The 23,203-nt window shown below is 39.4% G+C and overlaps 1 protein-coding gene across 1 annotated transcript in view; it reads right to left on the reverse strand.

Moving 5' to 3' along the window:
* SLC44A5 (solute carrier family 44 member 5) overlaps window positions 1-23,203 on the reverse strand; it is a 316,083-nt gene that overhangs the window by 110,608 nt on the left and 182,272 nt on the right. The window contains exon 4 of the mRNA XM_054721154.1: window positions 5,769-5,817. Coding sequence (XP_054577129.1) covers window positions 5,769-5,817 — 49 coding nt within the window. The remainder of the gene's footprint in view (window positions 1-5,768; window positions 5,818-23,203) is intronic.

A 23,203-nucleotide genomic window follows, 5' to 3' on the forward strand; every position in this document is an offset into this window, starting at 1 on the left:
TAACATACATTACAAAGAAGTGTTTTAAGGAAGGAAATATTAAAAAATAAAGCATATGGAGACTATCAATTTTGGTGCGAAATTTTTTTACTTTAAATTTTGAGCAAATATTACTAATTTTCTTTTAATATTCAGTAAGGACTTTAAGCTTTATCTTTTATTTTCATTATGACAGAAAATATCTTGTGAAGAGTAGACAACAAATTACCAAAACATAAGATAAGTAATCATTCACAGGGCCCCAACTTTGCCAGCATGAAGGAACTGTTCTTGGAGGCTTTCTCCAAATAAATAGAAGACTTCCAGTCTGAAATAACTTCATAATAATCTGAATCCACAATTTCAGAGCATGCAAAGTGATGTCCATGCTTATAAATCATGAAACCCAATGGCCTCTCAGATAAATTTTCAACAAGTAACTGAAATCAAAATGACAGTATACATGTTGGAGAGCTTTAGTATAATTTTATCATGTCCAGACTTTTAAAAGTACAGCTGTAAAGCTTTCTGTCACTTTATCCAATTGGGTTCCTTTTCTCGGAGACACTATGGAATCTGGGCAAGCTCATACCCAGTATGGGGGCCTGAGTGACAGCTTCCCCTCAGAATAGAAAGGCACCTCAAGTCATGCTTAAGTAACTGTCGCACACACTATTTACATAACAATCCCTTATTGAACTAACCAAGCACTTAAAAAACTAATACACAATGTGGAAGATTTAAATTAAATACCAACACTCAGATAAAATATATTTCTTCACTAAGTTTTTCTCACAGGTCTAGCTGGAGAATAACCTTGGCATCGAAACCCTGCACAATCATTACATTACATTAGGGGCAGCAATTAAAGTGGCATGCTGGCGAGTGAAGCCAACAGTTCCAGGCCTTGCCCTCTGCTTCCTGTCATACCCTCTGTATTCTCGAGTCCTCTGCGGTTCTAGCTAGACTTGGTAACCTGGCTCCGCATTGCTGGTTTCTGAATGACTTGGAAATCCAAGAACGGGCTGCTGCTGCTAGCATGGCTCGCAGAGTCCTCGTCTCACATTCTACAGCCCAGTCACAACGTGAGCACCGCACCCCAGGGCCCAGGCCTTTGGGAGCTGCCTGCGGCTCCCACCCCTGCTGGCCTCCCAGCTGTGCCCGCTCACTGGTCTTCTATTCCATCTGGACACAAACTACTTCTGGGGGAATGGGAAGAGGGGGAAAAAAATGTCTCTCTTCCCATTCCCCCACCGAAAAAATTCACATTTAAACTATATCTAAGTATTGACTGAGAACAATTAAAAAACAAATCCTTTAAGTAGCAAAACTGCCAGAGCACAACAGTATTTGAAGAACATATGGTAATATGTATATTCCTCTGACACAGCTGTCTTTCTGATACAGGCATATGATAATGAAGATAAGGATTAGCTTCTCCAAAAAGAGAAGATATGGGTCCCTTAGAAACATTGTAGTTGGAATCACTGTAAAGGTGAAGGGTCAGATATCTATGCTGCATGAACTGTCAAGGACACTTTTAGCAAGAATTAGAGATCCAAACAAAATAGGACACAATGTAATGTATAGTCCAGCTTCTCCTCTCCCCCCACCCCACCATTAGGCAACTAGTACTGCTAAGAGGCTCTGTGCCCCAGGTTAACCGCCTGGAGTTCTCTCCTGAAGGCAGAGCAGCAAATGATCATTAGCCTCGCTTAATTCCCTTAACAAATCACCACAGGGAAAAAAGAAGTCCCACATACTTATCATGCCTGTCAAACCAGAATCTCAAATGATCTGTTCAGCTTCACTCCCAAAGGTCTCTGCTCCAGCCCCTCCGAGGCATGAGGACACGCCATGCACTCACATGCTGTGATTCACACAGAGATGCACAGTCAGGTTCCCCTCTGAGGAAGGACTTCTGTCCACTGGGGAGTGTGGTCACAGACAGCCTCCAGCCACGTGCATCTTCAGGACCCACCGCAGGCTCTTCACCCCAGGTCATGCCCTCCAGGACCCAGGGACGGATGGAGCTGGGGTTCCTAAAGGTGTGGCCACTGCAGTTACACCAGACCCCTTGGTGGGGCAGTATGCACCCCAGGGCTCCCTGCAGCATGGGCTGAGGCTTTGTGGGGTCTGGTGGCAGACTGACATCTCCCTCTGTGGAATCCCACTTCCTTGCCCTTCTTCTCACAGATGTTGATCCCTCATAAAGAGCTTGCACCCCAAACTCCATCTCAGCCTCTGGAGCACCTGATCTGGAACACACGCCTCAGAGAGTGTGATTCCCTTTCTCATTCTCTACCAAAATCACGCTCCTCCTCCAAGGTCCAGCTCAAATAACACCTTCAAGAAGTATTTCTTGATCCTTCCAATGAGGAATAACGATTCATTTTACTGTCCTAAATTATGGTTGCAGCTCTATTTAGAAAGTCACTCTTTTTTTTTTTTTTTTAGTCAAGTCTGTGGTTTAAATTTTAAGTTTATTGAGAGCACAGTCTGTGTCTTACTTTTTTCTGTATGTCCAAGTCCCTAACAGATAAGAGTTATGAGTGAAATGAATAAATTAATACATGATATGGAATCTGCTTACTCCTCTACTTTTTTCCTTCTCTATTATAACTGAAACAAAATTCTACCAATATCTCATCTCCAATATTTCATACACATGCCCAGACCCCTCTACTTTCAGATAGATATTATATCTAACCTCTGCTTTCAAATCTAGTTAAGCAAATTTGCTTTGCTTGGTATACGCTTGGCCTGTCTTTAAGCCATCACATAAAAAATGCCTCCTTTGACAATATGATCCTACTTCTAAAAATTGTTCAAGACCCTCCTATTATGTGAAATACCTGGGGTTTTGCCACCCAACTCCAGCTACCTCAAAATACTCTGGTTCCATTATTTTAGGTATCTAACAGGTGTCTAAAAATCATTATGCTCCATCAGAACAGTGGTCAATTTTTAGGTTCCCTTAAGTCTCTCTAAGACTAGAATAATGTTCTGTATAGGGGAAATGCAAAATGTATATATTCTGGATTAATAGTGTATGTATGTTCACAGAGTGATAGAAATTGAATGCATCTCCTCTACAACATCCCTAATGAATGCCTCTTCACTCTCTCCTTAAACCTCTTCATTGTAGTGCACTTACCACCTCCCCCAAAGCTCCAGGTAAAAATGAATGCATCTTATTACATTTTAGACAGATTTCCCACCTTCTATAATAATAGATATTTTCAGCCTTATGAAACTTACCAATTTGATTAGTATGATCATATGACCTCAATCTATGTTGTATAGAAGGAAAGGGGGGGAAAGGCAATTATGGAACATGAAAGGCTTTCAATTCTCTTTACCTGTCTACCCACATGCTGCCTCTTTCCAGGAAGGATCTTAAATGAAATGACTTGAAACACCTGGATACAATAGAGTTATTAAAAAAGAAATAGAAATCTAAAATCCTGAGAAGAAATTCTTGATTCAAAGGCAAATGCAGTTGCTGGCATTGAAATTAAATGTATCCATGGGTGTTCTACAAGTCTATATAAATGCAGAAATAAAGGGGATTACATAGTTCTTCTTATCTGACAGAAGAAGGGATACTAATTCTCCATTAAATGGAATTTTTCTGAGTTTCAAGTAACAACAGGAACTTCTCATGTAGAATCTTATAAAAGCGATTTACTTCTTACTTTCCAGGTGCATTCATTTTGCCCTCTAATGTACTGCTAAGAATACTGGTCGTACTGCTGAATACTCCCTTAAACAATCACAAACCTCACTACCTCAATCCAACATCAACAAACCTGTTGAGAATAGGAGACAAAGCATGGGCTCTGGATAACGGCTTTCCAAAAAGGACAGGGAAAACATGGTAAACTATCAAAATCACTTTTTTGGGGTCAACATTATGGGGCAATAGCTTCCATATTCCCACTTTTTAGTATGTGAGGGAAAATGAGAAACTGAGTTCATCTCTCCAGTGGCACAACCATCATTCCTTCACCTCTTTGGAAACAACTGCAGATGGGTGATCACAATGCACAAAACAATGTCCTTGTGAACTGAGAGAGGCGTACAGAACATGGTGGATGGCAGGCAGGGAGTGCTGTCAGGGTCTGCCAGGATATCTGATAAGACTTAGGCTCTCTTGGAAGGAAAGTGACATTATGTAAGCAGAAGGTGTTATTAAAGCTGGCCTTGCTGCTATGAAGAAACTGGAGTTTCTCATTTGCTTCTTAAACACTCCCAATTATTTTCCCAGAAAGGGCACTATAGAACCCTGCAGCCTCAAAGGTCACTGTGACTTCCTGTAGTTAATACTTTCCTGTTTGTGGATTGAAGAGTAGGGGAGGTATAGCCACATGCTGACCATTTCACCTAGCAGCACTAAAAGCCATAGGTAAAAATAAATTACTTTCCTCACAGTGATTATCACAGTTGCTTTGACTTTGCCTGGACTACCTGGTTCCCTCATTAAATTCTAAATAATGAAATACAGAGAGCTCTCACCTCCTTGCCCACACATGAAGCCAGCCAGGCCTAGCTCTGCTTCCTTCTCTACAGCTCGAAAAGGCACCTGTAATCTGTATGCCATCTGCCCAAATGCGGCAGCTCATTTCTTCTCCTTCCCTCTCCTCATCCTCCTATTATTATTATTGCTGTCATTATTACTGTTGAAGAATCTGGATTATCCCTGAAAGCCCCTTGAGACCAATACACTAGATACAATTCTCACTAGTTAGTTATTGTAAAATGAATGCAAGTACCGTAAGAGTAACTTCCTTATTGAATGAGACTATTTGTACACCAGACAACAAAATATACTCATGGTGTTACCATGATGAGAATGTGAGGGGCAATGTGAACATACTTATTCTAAAGAATGCAGAGGAGCACCTTTGAATGAATGACCCAAAACAAATGAGCTGGGTTTTTAGAGCATTAGAATACATTGAGTAACCATTTGTTTAAAGCTGGGATAGTACAGTGACATAACAGTAAATGCTATGTACATGGTGATGGTTGGCAAGCACAAATAAGCAGCTGATCATTATTCCTCATCACGGTTTATTATGGCATACAACTGCCAGAAATCAATGTCAAAGCCAAGCTCAAACCAGCTACCAACAGCATAATTTTCTCTTCATTTTTAGCTATTCTACCCTGCAACCCCCCTATTTGATTAGCAAGAAGCCTGGGAATAGAGGATAACAAATAAAAATAAGAGGCCTATGAGTTATTAGTTAATTTTTAAATGCCACGCAACCTTGGTGGAGAATCACCAGTTGAGACAAGTATATATTTCTCCAGAGGATTTTAAAATATCCTAAAGCGTGCATGCTGCATTGGTGAATGGCTGTCTCTAAGAAAGCTCTCTGCTTTTGGAATCTGAGAAGCACACATACCTGGCGTGCAAGAAGTTGGCATAGCAACTCTGCACTGCAGTTGTGAATCGCAGAGTAAACAGGTACATAAAACAACTACCCGAGTGTGTTTGCTTCTCCACAAAGTGGTTAAATCTTGTAAAGCATTTTTTTACTTCTCTTTTTGAGAATTACAAACTCTTCACTCTAATAACTTAAAGTGGCTCATCTGCCAAACAGGAGAGGATATTCATGACTCATGGAAAGATTTATCCTAGATAAATAAGATGACCTGTAGCCTAAAATTTTCCCCTTACAGTAGACATAATTCTCCACTGACTGAAAAACAGCACTAAAAACAAGCTTTTCTGTGTTTAAAAAAAAGAAAAAAGTACTTCTAGGAAAAGAATTTCTTACCTCTTGGCAATAGGTCCCTTGAAATCTGGATCAAATTCTCTTGAATCACCTGCATTTAAAACAAATACCTTTTTAAGCATATAAGCCAATGAAATGGGAAATAAATGCATATAAAATATGATTTAAAAATCTATATCTTGGCTAGTCTACTGCTCAGTGCAGTATTGAATTCATTCTTCTGTCCAATGAGACTTGAGTTATGCCTTGGTTACAACTGTCAATCTTTCTCCTTCTTCCCAGCTAGGAGCAAGACTAAAAAAGAGTTGCTAAGGACTATATTCTGTACACACAACCTTCTCACTTTTCTGAGTAGCAACATTATAGAGTGCATTCCAAGTAGTTCTGAAGCCCTTCCGGCCTGCAGAATTGTCTTACCACCTGCCATGGCCAAGTATTGGTGAGTACTTGTGAGGTGCACAGTAAAATAGAGATGTCTGCCTATGCCAGTCCTTTTGGTAGATTAGGCTTTGCTTCAAGAAACTGGAATATTAGTCACTGTTGTCCCTACCATGTTGGCTGTATGGCAAATACAAATCATTATTATAATACATAAATAGCCATTTTTATTGATTTTTTTATATCTGCTACTAGATTTCATGCCATCTGGGACTATGCTCTAGTCATTCATTGTTGCATCATGATTTAACCATCCTTAAACACTACAAGGAACACAGGGAACAGCTTTTTTCCCCCCTCCACACGGACTGTATGGGCAGACCCAGTAATAACTTCTATAATTTTTGGCCAAAGGTGCACATTTTGCAACCCATAACCCAACCTAAGCACTACCACCCCCTCCTCTAGAACTTTGTCCCTTTATCCTTAATCCTGGTACTGAATTAAGGATAGAATTTCAAAATTGGACTGAAGAAAGACCTCCTTAACCCCCCACCCTAACTTTGCCTATACTCTATGGGGAAATTAGGCCGAGGACTAAGAGGCCTCTTCAATGTAATCACAGGCTGATGGCTAAACAATAGGAGGGAAAGGACAGGCTTGCAAGAGAAATCCAATCCAATTGCAGTCAGCAAATATTCATAAAGCACCTAGTGTACTCTGAGAGCTCTGAGGGCACACAGAGGTCTAGGCATGGCACCCATCTTGGAGACCTCACAACTGGTGGGGCAAGATCCACATATTGATTCAGTCAACAGATATTTTTTGAGAACCTTTATATACCAGGCCCTATGTTATATAATACATGAACATGACTATACCATTTAAAATAATTAATAAAGTACTAAATTATGTGGTATTGGCCTTAAGTGTTACAAGAATTCTAAGAAAGTAAGTTTCAGCAAGGATTTGAGGAGTCAAGAGGGTTTCATTTCGGAAATGAGTGTGTGTGTGATTGTGTGTGTGTGTGTGTGTGTGTGTGTGTGACTGGAATGAAACTAAAGGGAAAGGAGAAACATTCTGGGAGGGTGAAACCAGACCTCTGTTAAATTCAGTAACTATTTATTGATCACCTGTTATGTGCTCTGCAATAAAGGAGGCACTGCAGGAGATACAAGGTTTAGTGAAACATAGTTTCTGCAAGCTAACACACTGGTGAGCAAAGATAGAAGTAAGAAAAGTCCACAAATCACTATAATACAAGGAAGATATGATAAGAGGGGTACATAAAATGTGTTAAGAGAGTTCTATGGAAGGAAGGTCACATTCAGTTGAGATTAGGCAGGAAGGGCTGCTAGAGCCACAATATTTTGATACAGGTAAAGTTTAGCCCTGGAGAGATGAAGTCACAGAGTTAGGAATGAATATCATGTTCGTGGGGATGGTGAAATGATCAGCCTGAATGAAGCACCGAATAATGGAATTGGGCAGAGGTGGGAGGGTATTGCTGAATAGATAGTGTGGGATCAGACTACAGAAAGCCTAAAACCAGGGATGGAAATTGCTTTATACATCTTAGGCCAGAGGGAGCCATAGGAGGATTTGAACAGAGGGATGACATGGTAGAAGCAGTGCTTAAGGAAGATCAATCAAGCAGCAGTGTGCAAGTTGTATTACAAAGTGCAAAGTCAAGGAGACCAACAAGGAGTCTACTGCAATAACAGAGGTCAAGTAAGGTGAGCCATTGCCCAGTGGTGGTGGAAGTAATAGAATGCGAGATTCAAGGTTCATCACAGAGTGGTCAGGTGGCTTAGGGATCAGGAATAGTGGCGCAGGAGTCAGTCTGTTCTGTGTCACTTACTATCAGAGTGACCCCAGGCAGGTCATTACACTTCTGAGTTTAAGTTTCCATTAAAACAGTGACTGGTACTTAAAGCCCCCAATGTTCATTATTAGTCATACTAGAGGCCCGGTGCATGAAATTCGTGCACGGGGGTGTGTGTCTCTCAGCCCAAGCTGCACCCTCTCCAATCTGGGACCCCTCAGGGGATGTCCGACTGCTGGGCCTAAACAAGCAGTCGGACATCCCTCTCACAATCCTGGACTGCTGGCTTCCAACTGCTCACCTGTCTGCCTGATTGCCCCTAACCACTTCTGCCTGCCAGCATGATCACCCCCTAACAACTCCCCTGCCAGCCTGATAGATGCCTAACTGCTCTCCTGCTGGCCTGATCGTCCCCAACTGTCCTCCCCTGACAGCCCGGTCACCCCCAAATGCCCTCCCCTGCATATTCTCTCTTTATTAGATAGGGTTTTTTCTTTAACATATTGGACAGCCCTAACTGGTCTGGCTCAGTGGATGGAGCAATGGCCTGAAGACTCAAGGGTCCCAGGTTCGATTCCAGTCAAGGCCATGTACCTTGCTTGGGGGCACATACCCAGTGGGGACTGTGCAGAAGGCAGCTGATCGATATTCCTCTCTCATAGATGTTTCTAGCTCTCTATCCCTTTCCCTTCCTCTCTGTAAAACATCAATAAAATATATATAAAAAAAGAAACATTTAAGATTCCTCCATATCTGCCTGGCTGGTGTGACTCAGTGGCTGAGACCATAGGCTGCAGTGGGGGCCCGATTGCCACGTGGGTCCGCGTGCCACTGCCAGCCTGAGACCCCAGCTGCTTGGCGACTGCACTCATAGGCTCGGAGTGGCCAGGGGGTGTTCTGGGACCCCTGCCGCTCAGGGCCTAAGTGCAGGCCTACAGGCTAGGAGCAGCCTGGGTCCGGAGGATGTTCCTTGGACCCAGGCCGTTCAGTGCCAGTGTATGCAAATTAACTGCCATCTTTGTTGGGTTAATTTGCATACTTGCTCTGATTGGCTGTGGATGTAGTGAAGGTACGGTCAATTAGCATTTTCCCTTTTATTAGTATAGATAATTACATGAAAAGATAAACAAAACATGATGAATGTTAAGATGTGAGATTTAAACTACACCTGAAACCTATATGACCATCTTAATCAGTGTCACCCCAATTTAACTTAATAAAATAAAAGACAGAGTCAAAGATGGCTCCAAATGAAGGGACTAAAGACCTAGAAATTGTGATTCTCAACCACTTCTGGTCCATTTCCTTGGTTTAAGGAAAGGTTGATGCTATTAAAACAATTGGGAACAATAATAGATGGAAGAAATTATAAGGTTGTTATAAGAAAAAAAGAGCATACCTTGATTTTTTTATTTAAATTTTAAATTTTTAATTTATCTTTCTCATTGAAAGTATTATAGATGTTCTCCCTTTTTTCCCCATTAACCCCTCCACCCCCGCCACGCCTGCCTCCCCCCAACCCCAGGCCTCCACCATTCTAGTGTCTATGTCCATGGGTTATGCATATATGCATATAAGTTCTTCAGTTAATATCTTCCCATCCCCTACCCACACCTCACCCACCGCCTTCCCTCTGAGATTTGTCAATCTGTTTCATGCTTCTATATCTCTGGATCTGTTTTGTTCATCAGTGTTTTTTTTATTCCACCATGGAGTGCAATCATGTGATGCTTCTCTTTCTCTGACTGACTTATTTCACTCAGTATGATACTCTCCAGGTCCCTGCATGCTGTCTCAAAGGGTAAGAGATTCTTCTTTTTTTACAGCTGCATAGTATTCCATAGTATAAATGTACCACAGGTTTTTTTTATCCACTCATCTACTGGTGTGTACTTGAGCTATTTCCAGATCTTAGCTATTGTAAATAGCGCTGCTATGAACATATGGGTAGATATATTCTTTCTGATTGTTGTTTCCAGATTCTTAGAAGTAGGAACAAGATTTTTCTCTTTTTAAGTTTGAAGTGACATCCAATTGAAAAGTCCAGCATTCAACTGCAGTTAAGAAACTGAACTCTTAGGTCAAGTCTTGAGATAAATATTTGAAAGTCAGTGAGTTTATATCATGAAAAAGTGATGAACTCCGTAAAGATCAGGTATGTAATGTTATAATAACAATAATGTTTAACATGTTTTTAGCATTAACTGCTAAACATTGTACTAAATGCTTTTATGCATTATTTTGTTCACTTGACACAATAATCTTATTAGATAGGTAGATTGGAAACTGAAACTATTAGCCTCATGTTGCATATGTAAAAACAAGGCATGGAGAGGCTAAGGAACATGCCCACATAGTTGATAAATGATCCACCTGGGACCCACACCAGCCAGTCTCACTGCAACACAACAGGTCCTGTTGTCAAACCCTATGAAGCCAACATTGGTTCTTACTCCAGGGGGAAGTGTATCAAATGTTTCCTGTTTGAGACAGTCCGTGTATACTTCAGTGTCAAGTACTCTGACACATTATCAGCTTCTCTTTTTTCTGACTGCTTGCCGGACTCCGCCTCCAAGCAACAAATACATTTCAGGGTGTCTAATCCCCCTTTCTCTGGGAACTGACCTCCTCTCTAAACACAAGAGTGAATCACCAGCAGCCACGTTTCTCCCAAGTGCCTGTGCCCTGGCAATCTGTGACTGGGTCTGGTTTGGACAGGAGACTCAAGCTGGGCCACGCATTCCTGTCCACTCTATCCCTTTATCCCAGGAATTTAGAATTGGGATGGGCAGTGAGTTAGTCAGTGGGAGATTGGAACTGCAAAATATAAAGCTTGAAGGTCAGAAAAGCAGAGAAAGCTGGCTTTCAGAAATCACTGAAGCAAACATGCAGAGATGGAAGTCCTGGTGGACCTTAGCTTCCTATTGCAGTGCCTACCTGAGGCCCAGGCTTCAGTTTCATGAGACACCTATATCCTTTCACTGAAGTCCTATTTATTTATTTGTTTGTTTGTTTGTTTACTTATTTTGTTAGTTCACATTGGTTACGGGCAGCTGAAGAGTCCTACAAATATACTCACCCTATATAGCTCAACTTAGGTTTCAGCAATTCATTTTAACAACATTTATTATATTCTTGCAATAAACAGGTGGTGGGGATTCAAGGAGAATTCTTGACCCTAAGTCTGCTTTCACAAAGCTTGTAATTGAATAACAAATATATACACAAGACTATACTTTCAGCGCTATATGGCTGCCATGATAGAGACAGGCAGAGGGTGCCATGGGGCACAGAGGGGCTCATAAATGGATAGGCTCATAAATGTCAGCTCCTGGCTGACACTGAGCTTGGGCTTCACTTTCTACCAACCTTCTGGCCGGGTGCTCTTCACTCTGATGTGGAACATAGTGCGGGTATTCTTACTGGTCCAGGTTTCAGTTCCCCAAACTAGCTGAACACTAAAATATCTCAGAACTTTGTTGAGGGAGTGGGGAATGCAAGTTTCCACCACCTCCACACAAAATACTACATTTCTGGAGGTCTGAGGTGCATCTGGAAATGTGTGTTTTTTAAAAGTCCCATCAGATAATTCTGATGTACATCAGACTTAGAGAGCACTAGGCTACTTGATTTATTCTGAATTTCATTTTTAACCTCTATCTTAGTTCATACATCGTCCTTAATTCTAGCTGTACATAACAGAGCAAACCTGATGGAATGAGAGGAAAGCAGGTTTTCATGATGTGTATGAGCTTTGAGAAACACCACAATTAAGGTCAAGAGGTAAAATGAAACAGTTATAGAAAGAGAAAGAGAAAAGTGACATTCAAAAAAGCCAAAAAATTTCAAGAAACAAGGAAGATTAAACTTCCCCCCTCCCACCCCCACCAAATGAATATTAAGTGAATGCGTTCTTGTAGCAGGGACTGCAGTAAGTGCTTTCTACACAGATATACCCTTTTGCACAATTCCACATGGAAAAAGGTGAATTTCACCCCCCTTGGACTATGCAAACAATAGCAGTGATATATACTTGTATATTATGGCATGTAATGCTCCCAATAATTCTGTGATGTGTATCATTATTATCATTCCAGTTTACAGATGAGGAAGTTGAGGCACAGAAGCGTCAGCAAATTTGTCCTAGCCCACTCAGTTAATGAGAGGTAGACATGGAATTGGAAGGCAGGCGATCTGACCCCAAAGCCTTTGTTGAGCCACTGGGCAGTAAATTCCTCTTTACTAGTAGTGATCTTAGAGAAATTCCACAGATGAGTGGGGAGAGGAGGTAGGTTGAAAGGGATCAGAAACTTTTACTGGTCCTGTAATTATTCACTTTTCACATTAAAGATAGACTAAACTGGTTTAAAAGTATCTGGGGTGGCTTCCAATTTTGGTGTGATTTGCAGCTCACCAAGTGAAAAAGCAGATTGCATTGTAAGTGAAGCGCTATTGTCAAATCTGTCTGAAAGCTGACAACTTCTGACTGTAAATCCCGGCTGCTTTATAGTTCAGTTGAAAATACACTAAAACCACAGTGCAGTGGTAAGATCCAGCTGACTCCATATAGTAATGACAGCTGGGAAGTGATGACTTCAGCCTGCCCCATGTGCTAGCAGAATTTGTATTGTTATGCAAATTTTTATTTCCTGAAATCAATACAGGGCATCGCTGTTTCAGAGGCCCTCACGCGCTCTAATAGCTTCTCTGGAATAAATAGACTGAGGGGCCAGCTAAATGAAAAAGCCACAATGCTTCACTGTGATATAGCACAGCTAGCTGAATATAATTCATATTTCTTATTTAAAGAAAAAGAAAGATAATTAAAATTAGGTGATCATAGTAAAAGCTTCTTAAGTTCACGTGACTGTTGTTTTTTCTCTTCTTAGCTCCATTTTTTTCTTTTACTTTAAAAAAAATCTTTATTGTTGAAAGTATTACATATGTCCCCTTCCCCCCCACCCCCATTGACCACTTCAAACCCTTGTCCCCCACCCCAGGCCTTCACCAACTTCTTGTCTGTGTCCATGGATTATGCATAAATGCATACAAGTTCTTTGGTTGATCTCTTCCCACCCACCCCACCACCTATCCCCCCTTCCCTCTTAGATCACATGACTCTTGATCACCAAAATTATGACAATAGAATCACTAAAATCATTCATGATAGACAGTTACACATTTGTTATTGTAAGTGACATTTTGTATTGAACTCATACAATGTAATTATTCTTACTAGAAATAATTTATAAAGGCTAAGGAAAATAGTCCAGGTAATTAATTCAACTCATGGGTACAGATTTCACATGACTGCTGAATGCAAATGTCAGGATAAAGCAGACAGTCGAGCCTGAAAGACTCTTTTCTTTGAAAGCAATCTGTTTCTCAAAGAAAATGACAATATAACTACCACTGATTTTTTATCATAAAAAGCAGAAATCTGAAACATTTCATTTTATTCTTTTAATATATTCTCCTTCAGAGAATCTAATGTGACTTGGAGAGCAAACGGAGAATTAAGGTGGGGCAGACAAGTATTTTAGGACTTAGAGCTGGCAAGACAGATAACTTTCCAACAAGCATGGAAATTTGGTGAGACATAAAATTAAGCCTTGCTTTAATGTTCAACAGCAGCCAGTGGAGAATGGTGAATAATTAAATATGTGTTTTACTTTATTTTTCAAATGTGTTTATGATTTTATGTCTAGAAATGAGGACCTGCCACTTCATCCAAGGAAAGAGTTTAAGTGACTGCTTACTTGCAGCAGGGACTGTGGCCTCGACAAAGGATAAGAAGCCATGCTCTCTGCCATTTCTTACAGGGTAATGTTTCTTCTTCTCAACCCAGCACCCATGGCCTTTCATGCTATGTCACCAGCCTCATCTCCTGCCATCCATCACTTCAAACCTGATTTTCTAACAGTTCTGTACTGCGATGTTTTCCCTCAAAAATCAGGTGTTTTTCATAGTGTCCTTTGAATAATATGATTTTCCCATCCTTTGGCAATGGCTAAAGGAAGCCTACAGTTCTTACAAATTCCTCACCCATCCTTGAGGAAGGAATAAGGACCAGGACATTCTACTGGCCACTGTGCCAGCAGATGGAGCCCACTTGACTCGAGACCAATGTTGAGAACTTTCACGTAATTCATCCCAAAGTAGCTAATTCCATTGATCTCAGAGACATGCATACTTCTATTATTGCCCTGTTGCACTTAGAACACTGCACTACATGCTGTGGTAGGAAGATATCCACATGCTAATTCCCCAAACTTGTGAATAGTTTTCTTTACATTGCAAAAGAGATTTTGCAGATGTAATTAAATTGAGAGCCATGAGATGGGGAGATTACCCTGGATTATCTGGGTGAGCCCAAATGTAATCACAAGAGTCCTTAAATGGAGACAAGGGAGACAGAATAGTCAAAGAAGAAGCTGTGACCATGGAAACAAGGTTAGAATAACACAATGTGAGAAAAACACTACTGGCCAATTCTGGCTTTGAAGATGGAAGGGGGTCATGAACCAAGAAGTGTGGCTCCCCCTAAAGGCTGGAAAAGTAAGAAAATGAATTCTCCTCCCCTAGAGCTTCATTCAACAAAGGAATGCAGCATCACCGATTCTGGATTTTAGCCCATTGAGACATATTTTGAACTTCTGACCTCCAGAATCATAAGATAATAAATGTGTGATTTTCAGTCACTGTATTTGTGGTAATTCATTATAGCAGTAAGAGGAAGCTAATACACATGACTATTTCTTCTACGGAATTAATAGCTCCTTTAGGGCAGAAACTAGATCTTGGTTATTCTATTGTCATTACCTACTTTGGTGCCTGGTATATACATAACAGGTACTCAATAAATGTTTATAGAATAAATTTAAAAAGAATGTCAATATAATTTTGAACTCCTGTTTCTTTAATTTAGGCTATAAAAATACAAATAGAAGATCTATTTGACAATTAACAGCTAATAATTTTAGATAAATTTCAACTTGGATTCAAGGCAAATTACTAGACTACTAGAATTGCAATGACATTAAAAATTACTCTTCCTACCACCAACATTCAGCATCTATTTGTAGTGTCCAGATCAGTAAGAGTGAACAAAGAAAGTAAGGGAGACAGAAACCCATACTGGTAAATTAAAATTGGGTATTAAATTGCCCTGTATCAAATGTCATCCCTGCCACCTATAAGCTCTATGACCTAGGGGAAATTACTTTTTATCTCTCTGAAATTCCATTTTATCACCTACAAAATGATAGATACTAGTGTAGGGATTCAGGATAAGTCACCCCAAAATATGTGTGGATTATTTTGAGCTCAAGCCAACATAGACCCTTTGGGCTCAAGAGAAACATCTGCCCAGCCCTCCCCAAATACCTAGAAGAATCTAAATCAGAGGCCTTGCCCATAATAATCAGAGATAACCTTTTTGAGCTATCTATGTGGCAGGGAAAACTACTAATTACTGAAAATCTGCTCTTCTTATTGTTCTCTAAAGATTTTCCTCCCCTCTGAAGCCCCAAGGCGCCTTACCTCCTCCTTAGCTCAGAATGCCATATATACCTAATTTTAACTTTCTGCCCCTAAACTTCTCATGTATGTGAGGTCTTGGTCACTCTCCTACATGCATATGCAAATATGTAATTAAATTTGTTTTTTTTTCCCTGTTAATCTGTCTCATGTAGATTTACTTATTGGACCAGCTAAAATAACTTGAAGGGTAGAGGAATATTTCTTCTTCCCCCACAGTAGCAAAAAATAAAAATTAAAAAAAGGAAGAACTTAATTTCTGCCTTCAGAATGACCATGGGAAATAACAAAATAAATGTAAATTATGCTCATAAATAAAGTAGATCAGTGTAGAATCATTGCAACCCAACTTTAGTTGAAATACCACATAGGTTATAAGTGACAGCAATAATTCTAGAAGGTTTCAATTACTAAGCTGGGTGTGACATTTATGGAATAACTTTTGAAGGAGAGGAATTTTGAAGATGCTTAAAGGAAAGAATGTGTCACAAAGGAAAGCTGGACACAAGCACATGCTCAACCACAGCAAAGACTAAGCTGGGGGAAGACACACGAGAACAGTTAGGGGAATGAAGAACATCACTGGGAGGGAGAAGAGGATTCACAAAGCCCCTCAAGTCTTCCTGTTACTGGAAAGGGGACCCTGACCCTGAGCGGGTCTGCCTAGGGCCGGCTGGCAGCGTGTAGGTTCTTGACTTTGTGCAGGAAAGGTTTCACAACACAAGTCCAGATGATTTTGAGAGGATGTTTATTAAAGCTGGGGACAATGAAACAAGGAAGAGCCTAGGATAGAAGAAGAAACAGGAGAGGCACCAGGTGGGGAAATGAGCAGAGGCTGGGCTGCTTTGGCTCACTAAAAAGTAAGAGAAAAGGGGGCTTTTACAGGTCTAGGGGGTTAGCCCAGGACAAGCAGCCGCTGCCTATTTCTGCCTGGTTGCAAGTCTCATGGGGTCCCTCAGAGTTTAGGAGATGCCTGTGGGGAAAGCAGGGGGAAGGGAAAGGTGCAGGTGCGCTCCCTGGGGGGAGAGCTGGCCCTGAGAACTTCCTTAAGAGGGGTTTTAAAGGCTGGGCGTTTAGGGGAGGTCTTAGGGGAGAATCTCAATAAAATATTCATCAGCTTTATGCTGATGTGCCAAAATAAGATTTATTCCCTTAACTTCATCTGTCGTTGGGTGTAGTTGGCAAATGGCATTAATTGGATTTCTGCTATCTGTCTCTGAGTAAGGTGATTTAAGCTATTCACCCTCTGGTTGAGAAGTGTAAACCATTTACTCTTAAATCTCCCAGGTTACAGATGATAGGATTTTGTGGTTTACTAGATGGCTGTAAACTGCTTGGCTATTTAACTGTCTCAGTTTCCCTATTCTACTCGTCCTGGCTTAGTAGCTTCTCACTGTGAGGAATTGCCACAATTGCCATGAGTCTGTTTCTGCTTGATGCAGAGGAAATAGAAGAGTTAAAGTCAAGGAACCAACAAGAAGATTGCTGTCTTATTTCAGACATAGATGGTAGGAGCCTGGCTGAGGCTGTAGAGAGGATGAGGCAATTCCAGAAGCATTGCAGAGGAATCCATTCCGTGGGGGTGAAGGAAAGGGCATGGACCCAGCTTCATCACTAATGACAGCAATCCCTCATGCAGAAAATGATGTGCGTTCCAGAAAGTCGTCTTCGGCAGAAACATGACCCCACATTGGACATGACAAGATTAATGAAAATGCAAATGAGACTCCTTCAGCACTGATTCAACCAAACAATACAGGCGCATCACGACCTTAGGATGGTTGTTTTTCTCCCAGTTTCAGCAACTTCTTAATCGTATGGAACGATAAATCACTCTGTGCTACATCAAGAATGTCAAATCTCCTGCTTTAAGAATGATTTTTCTAATCACAGGGTTGGTTTCTAAATAGTTTACATCATTATTTGAAACGATTCACCCTTTATGAACACAAATCATTAACATTTAGTTAGAATGTCAACCTTAGAAGTAATAACCCAGAAAAAGCAACCTTCACTTCCACTGAGCAGGCAAAAAAAAAGAAAACATACATAAAGCACTCAGGGTGCTTCTTAATAGACTGATTTTATAGGCAGTGATGAAAGATGCACGTTTAGGGGGCATTGGAAATGCACTTCTTAAAAAATGATTTTTCTTGACGACTGCGACAAAGCAGTGAATTTGTGCTATAGAACAGCCATGAATTATTAGATAATCACACATCTACTCAGAATAAATAAAATTCTGAATCAATATTGGTTTAAAAAGCGAGTCTGGAAGCAAACAAGAACACGAATTGCGTTTGAAGGTTATCAGTGTGGGTTTTCTAATACTTCTTTCTAAAGACCCATGACATATTCTAATTACATTGAAGAGACTCCTTATTTTCTTCCAGTCTCATAGGTTGTGCATTTCATTATCATGCCAGCCCCTATTCCCTCACCTCCTAAAAAATGTAAGTACAATTTCACAGCCAGAGATAGGAAATGAAGAGCATTTCACTCCCCCTAGATATAAAAATAAGTGACTTCATCTTGCTTTTCCATCTGCAAATTTCAGGCAATAGTACAATAAATGAATAAAAGTTGGGGGGATAGATTAGAAAGTTATCATTATATAAATACAAAAATTAACTTTTGTAAATAAGGAGCAAATTATCTTTAAAGTTATAGATGAATAAAAGGCTTTCCATTGAACTTAAGAAAAATACCAAGAATTTGTCAATTTATCACAAGTCTATAAAGCAGTTTGGTAGCTAGTGGTAATATCTCTTCTAACTTCCCAGTATTGTCCTCAGGTTATTGATGAGAAAAAATTAAACTGCTTATCAACTCTGACTTTTGCCACAACACAAGAAGATGAACGATAATAATCACAGCAATAAAACCCCTATCCCTGGGTCTGAAGGATAGGAAAGAAAACATATTCTAGTGCATAATTTCTATCAAGGCATCATGATCCAACAAATAAAAACTACAAGAGGAGTACATTATTAGAATCTGTATTACATGTAGTGCCTTTCACCAACGGTTCAGACTCGCCGCTTAAAATGAGAAACGGGAATAACAGACAGCAGTGATGCACACAACCTACACCACCTGTGATCTCAATTCACAGAGAGAGAAAACAAGAGAGAAATTGAGTCTTTCTTCTTTCTTAGGGCCAGGGGTGGGAGGTGGGGAATGAGTGGGCTCTTGTTATAGAACAAGACAATCACTTGGAAAGGATGCCTGGAGTCTTATCTCAGTCCCTCGGGGAGTCCTGTCTCCTTGAATCAAGGACAAAATAGCTTGTAAATTTTATGAAGCTAGCATATGTGAGAGAGAAATGCTCATAAAATTTTTCTTCTCTCAAAATGGATCTTTCACAAAGAGACTGAACATATTGTAAGTTCATTGTCAAAAGGAAACTTTGGACTTATTTCTTATACATTCTGCATAGGTATAAAGGAGTGAATGAAAGACTAGGGAAGGGAAATCTAGCACTCAAGTAAAGGATTTGACTCATAATCTCCCATAATGGTAATAATATAAAACTGTGAAGATAAATCTGTAAGTAAAAGTCTACTGGTTGGCTCCAATTCTAAAAGTATGAGAAATTCAACTCTCTCTCTCTCTCTCTCTCTCTCCCTCTCTCTCCAAAAAACAACTAAAAATTCTGAATACAAAGCTTAAAGAACATCTTCTTAAAAGCACTGAAAATCTTACAAACTGGTGAAGAAATATCAGATCAAAATCTAAGTGGAAGTAAGAACCCAGAGAGGAGGATACTATTAAAATCACTATAGACTGAAATTTACCAACTTAGCATATTTATATATACTTAAGACTCTTTAAATAATATATGAAAAGCCAAGTTTTGCCATTGCATTTCTACATCATGTTTCCTATGTTTAAGGAATACATTGGTTTGTATTTTTGCAAGAGAGCATTTAGCTAGGTTTATAAAAGTTTAACAAATAACTAACAGTTTTGGGGGTCAATATTTACTGAGGCTGGTATCACATCTCTAAGGCAGGCATTGAAGTAAAATGTCAATATTATAAAGAAATTTTGCTTTGACCAGAATTATTTGACAGAGTAATCAATCAAGAAACAAATAACCCCTGCTAAGTATCACAGTTAATAAGACTACCTGACCAATTAAGGACAAGGTCCTTTCATAATCGATGACTTGGGTAATTATTTGTTCTATAGATCCTAATGGGTTCTGACTTAGGTGGGCATCAACTCAGGTTTTCTGGAAGATGTGTTTGTAAAGACTACTTTAAGTGGGTACCTTGATATCATAACAATAAAATTGATTTTGGCTCTCCCTCTGCACATGTACATGCGTACACACACACCACAACCACAAATTCAGAACAAATTGGTATTTTGAATGCTTAAAATCAAACACTGGTCTCCTGAAAATGTATTCAACGAGTGTCTCTTATTGTCAAAGGAAATTCTGCTTCCTGAGACATATGCAACTATGAGAATATTCTGCATGTTTGCACACTCTGCCACAACCTCTTCTAAAACAAAGGAAACATAAACACACTAACCAGTTAAATACACATTAAAATTTGTCAATAATATTAAACTACAGTCCAATAAAATTTTCCTTGCAGGCATATATCTCTCTTATTCTTATGTTTTTATGGAAGATACCCAAAGAAAGCAAAAATGATTCATTCTTTCCTTCTGATTACTTTGATATAAAACAAATAATCTACTAAGTATTATATAAGAAATATTTTAAAAGAATATTTGTATTTTTGGTTTTAAGGACAATTACAACTTTTAGGAGTTCCTGAGATAGAAGAAAAAAACAAATGTGGAATATTTCTTTTGAATGCAGTGGTTAAAACTGTGATGACTGGGGCGGCCAGGGAGAAGTCAATGGGGTGAAAAGGATACTTATGTAATACTTTAAACAATAAAGAATTTAAATTAAAAAACAAAACTGTGATGATCACAGTGATTCATAGAGAGAATCTTCCATTACAGAACTTTCCATTCTGAAGGTATATTATCTCATTTTTGAAAACAATTTAAATCAGTCTCAAAGTAGAATTTTATTTTTAATTTCATAATAATAATTTTAGCACATAATTAAATTATTATTTAAAATAAAAATCAGAATTTATTCATTATTTTTTCACATTTGCAATTAAATGTAGTTCTGTTGTTTCATCAATATAAAAAAACAAATAGGTTTCCTTTTTAATAACTGAAGAACTTAGCTCGGTTTGTTAAAAAAAGTAAAGTAAAACTTGACCAGGAGGATAAATAATAAAGGTGAACCAGGTTAACTAATTACCAGGTTTTTGTTGTTGAAGTTTTCCTATTGCTTGGCTATGTTACTGCTTCCAGCTCATATTCTCAAGCTCCAATCACTATCCCATGTAAACAGTCCACTATCCTCAGTGGGCTCTGAGCTTTTAAGATACTATTTATCTATGTTTAGAAATAAAATTGAATAGTTTAGCTTTTTTTTCTACTAAGGGTGGTTCTGACTACATGAAGCGTTTTCTTCAAAGAATAGAAAAATTATATCTCTCAATGATCCACACTCTGGCTTAAAGCCAAGCCTGGTAACCTAGCAAAGAATTCAAACTCCAAAAATTAACATTATAGGCTTTTCTTTAGTTCTAGGAGGAAAGAAAGAATTTCTGGACTCTGTATTCATAGGCCAAAACATAACATATCCACATCTGAAATAACTATTTTAGAAAAAAAGAATATCACTTTAAAGATTTGTTTATTGGAATTTAGTTTATTTAAAACAATTTCACTCATTTCTAACTCATTTTATCTCTTCCTGCTACTGGAACTGACTCAGGCCCAGGTAGCATATTGATCAAAATATTCCTAAGCATGGTTTCCTAATGTGAAGATAGCCAAGTATGTGTGTGAATATATGCCTACAGATGACCTCTTTCATGCAATTTATATAGACTAAGTGTTCCTGCTCCCACTTACCCTATCAGGCAAACCAAACTGAGATAAAATGCAAATATGTAGCCACAGAAGTAGAAAGAAACAAGTGAATGGGGACTGGTTAATATGCAAACATGTACCATGTAAGGTAGGGAACTGGGTTCATTTTGCACAAGGCATCCTTATTCTCTGGTTACAAAAGCTAGGGGTTAACATTTGAAAGCTCTTAAGGGAAATTTAAGAATATTATGAATGTCTAGGTACAACCAAAAGCCTCATATTAAAAGTGCAAAAAAGCATGATGTCAGTGGAACACAGATTCTAAGATCTAGGTCTAATCCTGGCCTAGCACTAACAGAGTAATGCGGGAAAATCCTTTAACCCTTTGGAGCTTAAAGTATAAAATGAAGTGATTGAAAACAACTCCCATGGTTCCTTCAGGCTCTAAACAGCTAGCATATGATAGGTCCTGCACAAACGCTTGTTGAATAAAAATACCTATAACTGCCAAAGATTGAGGGACAGAGACTACAGGATGCAGCCTACCCACACGGCTCTGATCCAAAGTGAAGAGAGTGGAGAACCACCAGGGAAGTTCAGAGTAGGTCTCATATAGACATGGGACGGAAGTAACAGAATATCTGAAGCAGAAACCAGAGCAACCCTAGCAGGATTATTATAAACAGGTTGTACTCAGAACATTCAACCAAAATTCAAAGGTGTCTCTGGGTTTCCTGCAGTGATTAAACAGGAAGCTGAGTACCACCCAAGAGAGAAGCTTGGATGTGGAATCAGAGTGGGAATGAAGGAGGCCCACAGTGAGAGGAACCAGTGCGTCAGAGACAGAGAAAAGTGAGAATGGGAGAGAAAATTTAATTTCTCTGTTTAAGTAATAGAAAACCTAGCATTTAATAACTCTCAACGGAATGCAAGTTGTCCCAACAAACAAAAATATGACCAGTTTTGTTGGTTATATGAAGAGCTTGCATGTGGCAAAGGGAAGACCGAAACTAAGAAGCCTATTAGGAAAGAGAAGTGAGCAGGACTGGGGGTGTGGTCTCACTCTGATATGGAGAAATCACTTCAGTTTTCTTGTTGGATTTGGTAGCCACCAAGCAAGTGGAGGGGCTGAACCCAGTTTTATCAAATACTTCAAACTTAATTCTCTATCGATGGGCAGCAAAGCTATGTAATGAGAAATTATAGGTTCACCCCATTTCCTAAGGCGGGGAATCAAACGTTTGCTTTCAATTAAAAACAAAATATGAAGTCTTTTTTAAAATAGAAAACATGCCCTAGTCAGTGTGGCTCAGTAGATAAGAGCGTTGGCCTGCAGACTGAAGGGTCCCAGGTTCGATTCCAGTCAAGGGCGCATGCCTGGGTTGCGGGCTTGATCACCAGTAAGGGGCATGCAGGAGGCAGCCAATCAATGATTCTCTTTCCTCATTGATGTTTCTCTCTCTCTCTCTTTCTATATCTCTCTCTCTCTTCCTCTCTGAAATCAATAAAAATATATGTAAAAAAAGGAAACATTATGCAATTTGTGTCAGATCTTTACTATACCTGTACAAATTAGTTAACTATTTTATGCCTCCGTTTTCTCATTTATAACATGGGAAAACAGAACAGACCTCAAAGAGTTGTTGGGTAGATTAAGGGAATTAGCATATATAAAGCAATTAGCAACACATAGTAAGTGTTATATAAATAACTATTTTGTTATTGTTGTTGTAGTTGTCACAGCAACACATCCAAAGACCTAGGTAGCTTTTTATAGTACATAACATTTAGCCTTATTGTTTCTCAAAAATAA

Source organism: Eptesicus fuscus, chromosome 9 (assembly GCF_027574615.1).
Source record: "Eptesicus fuscus isolate TK198812 chromosome 9, DD_ASM_mEF_20220401, whole genome shotgun sequence".
Taxonomy (NCBI): domain Eukaryota; kingdom Metazoa; phylum Chordata; class Mammalia; order Chiroptera; family Vespertilionidae; genus Eptesicus; species Eptesicus fuscus.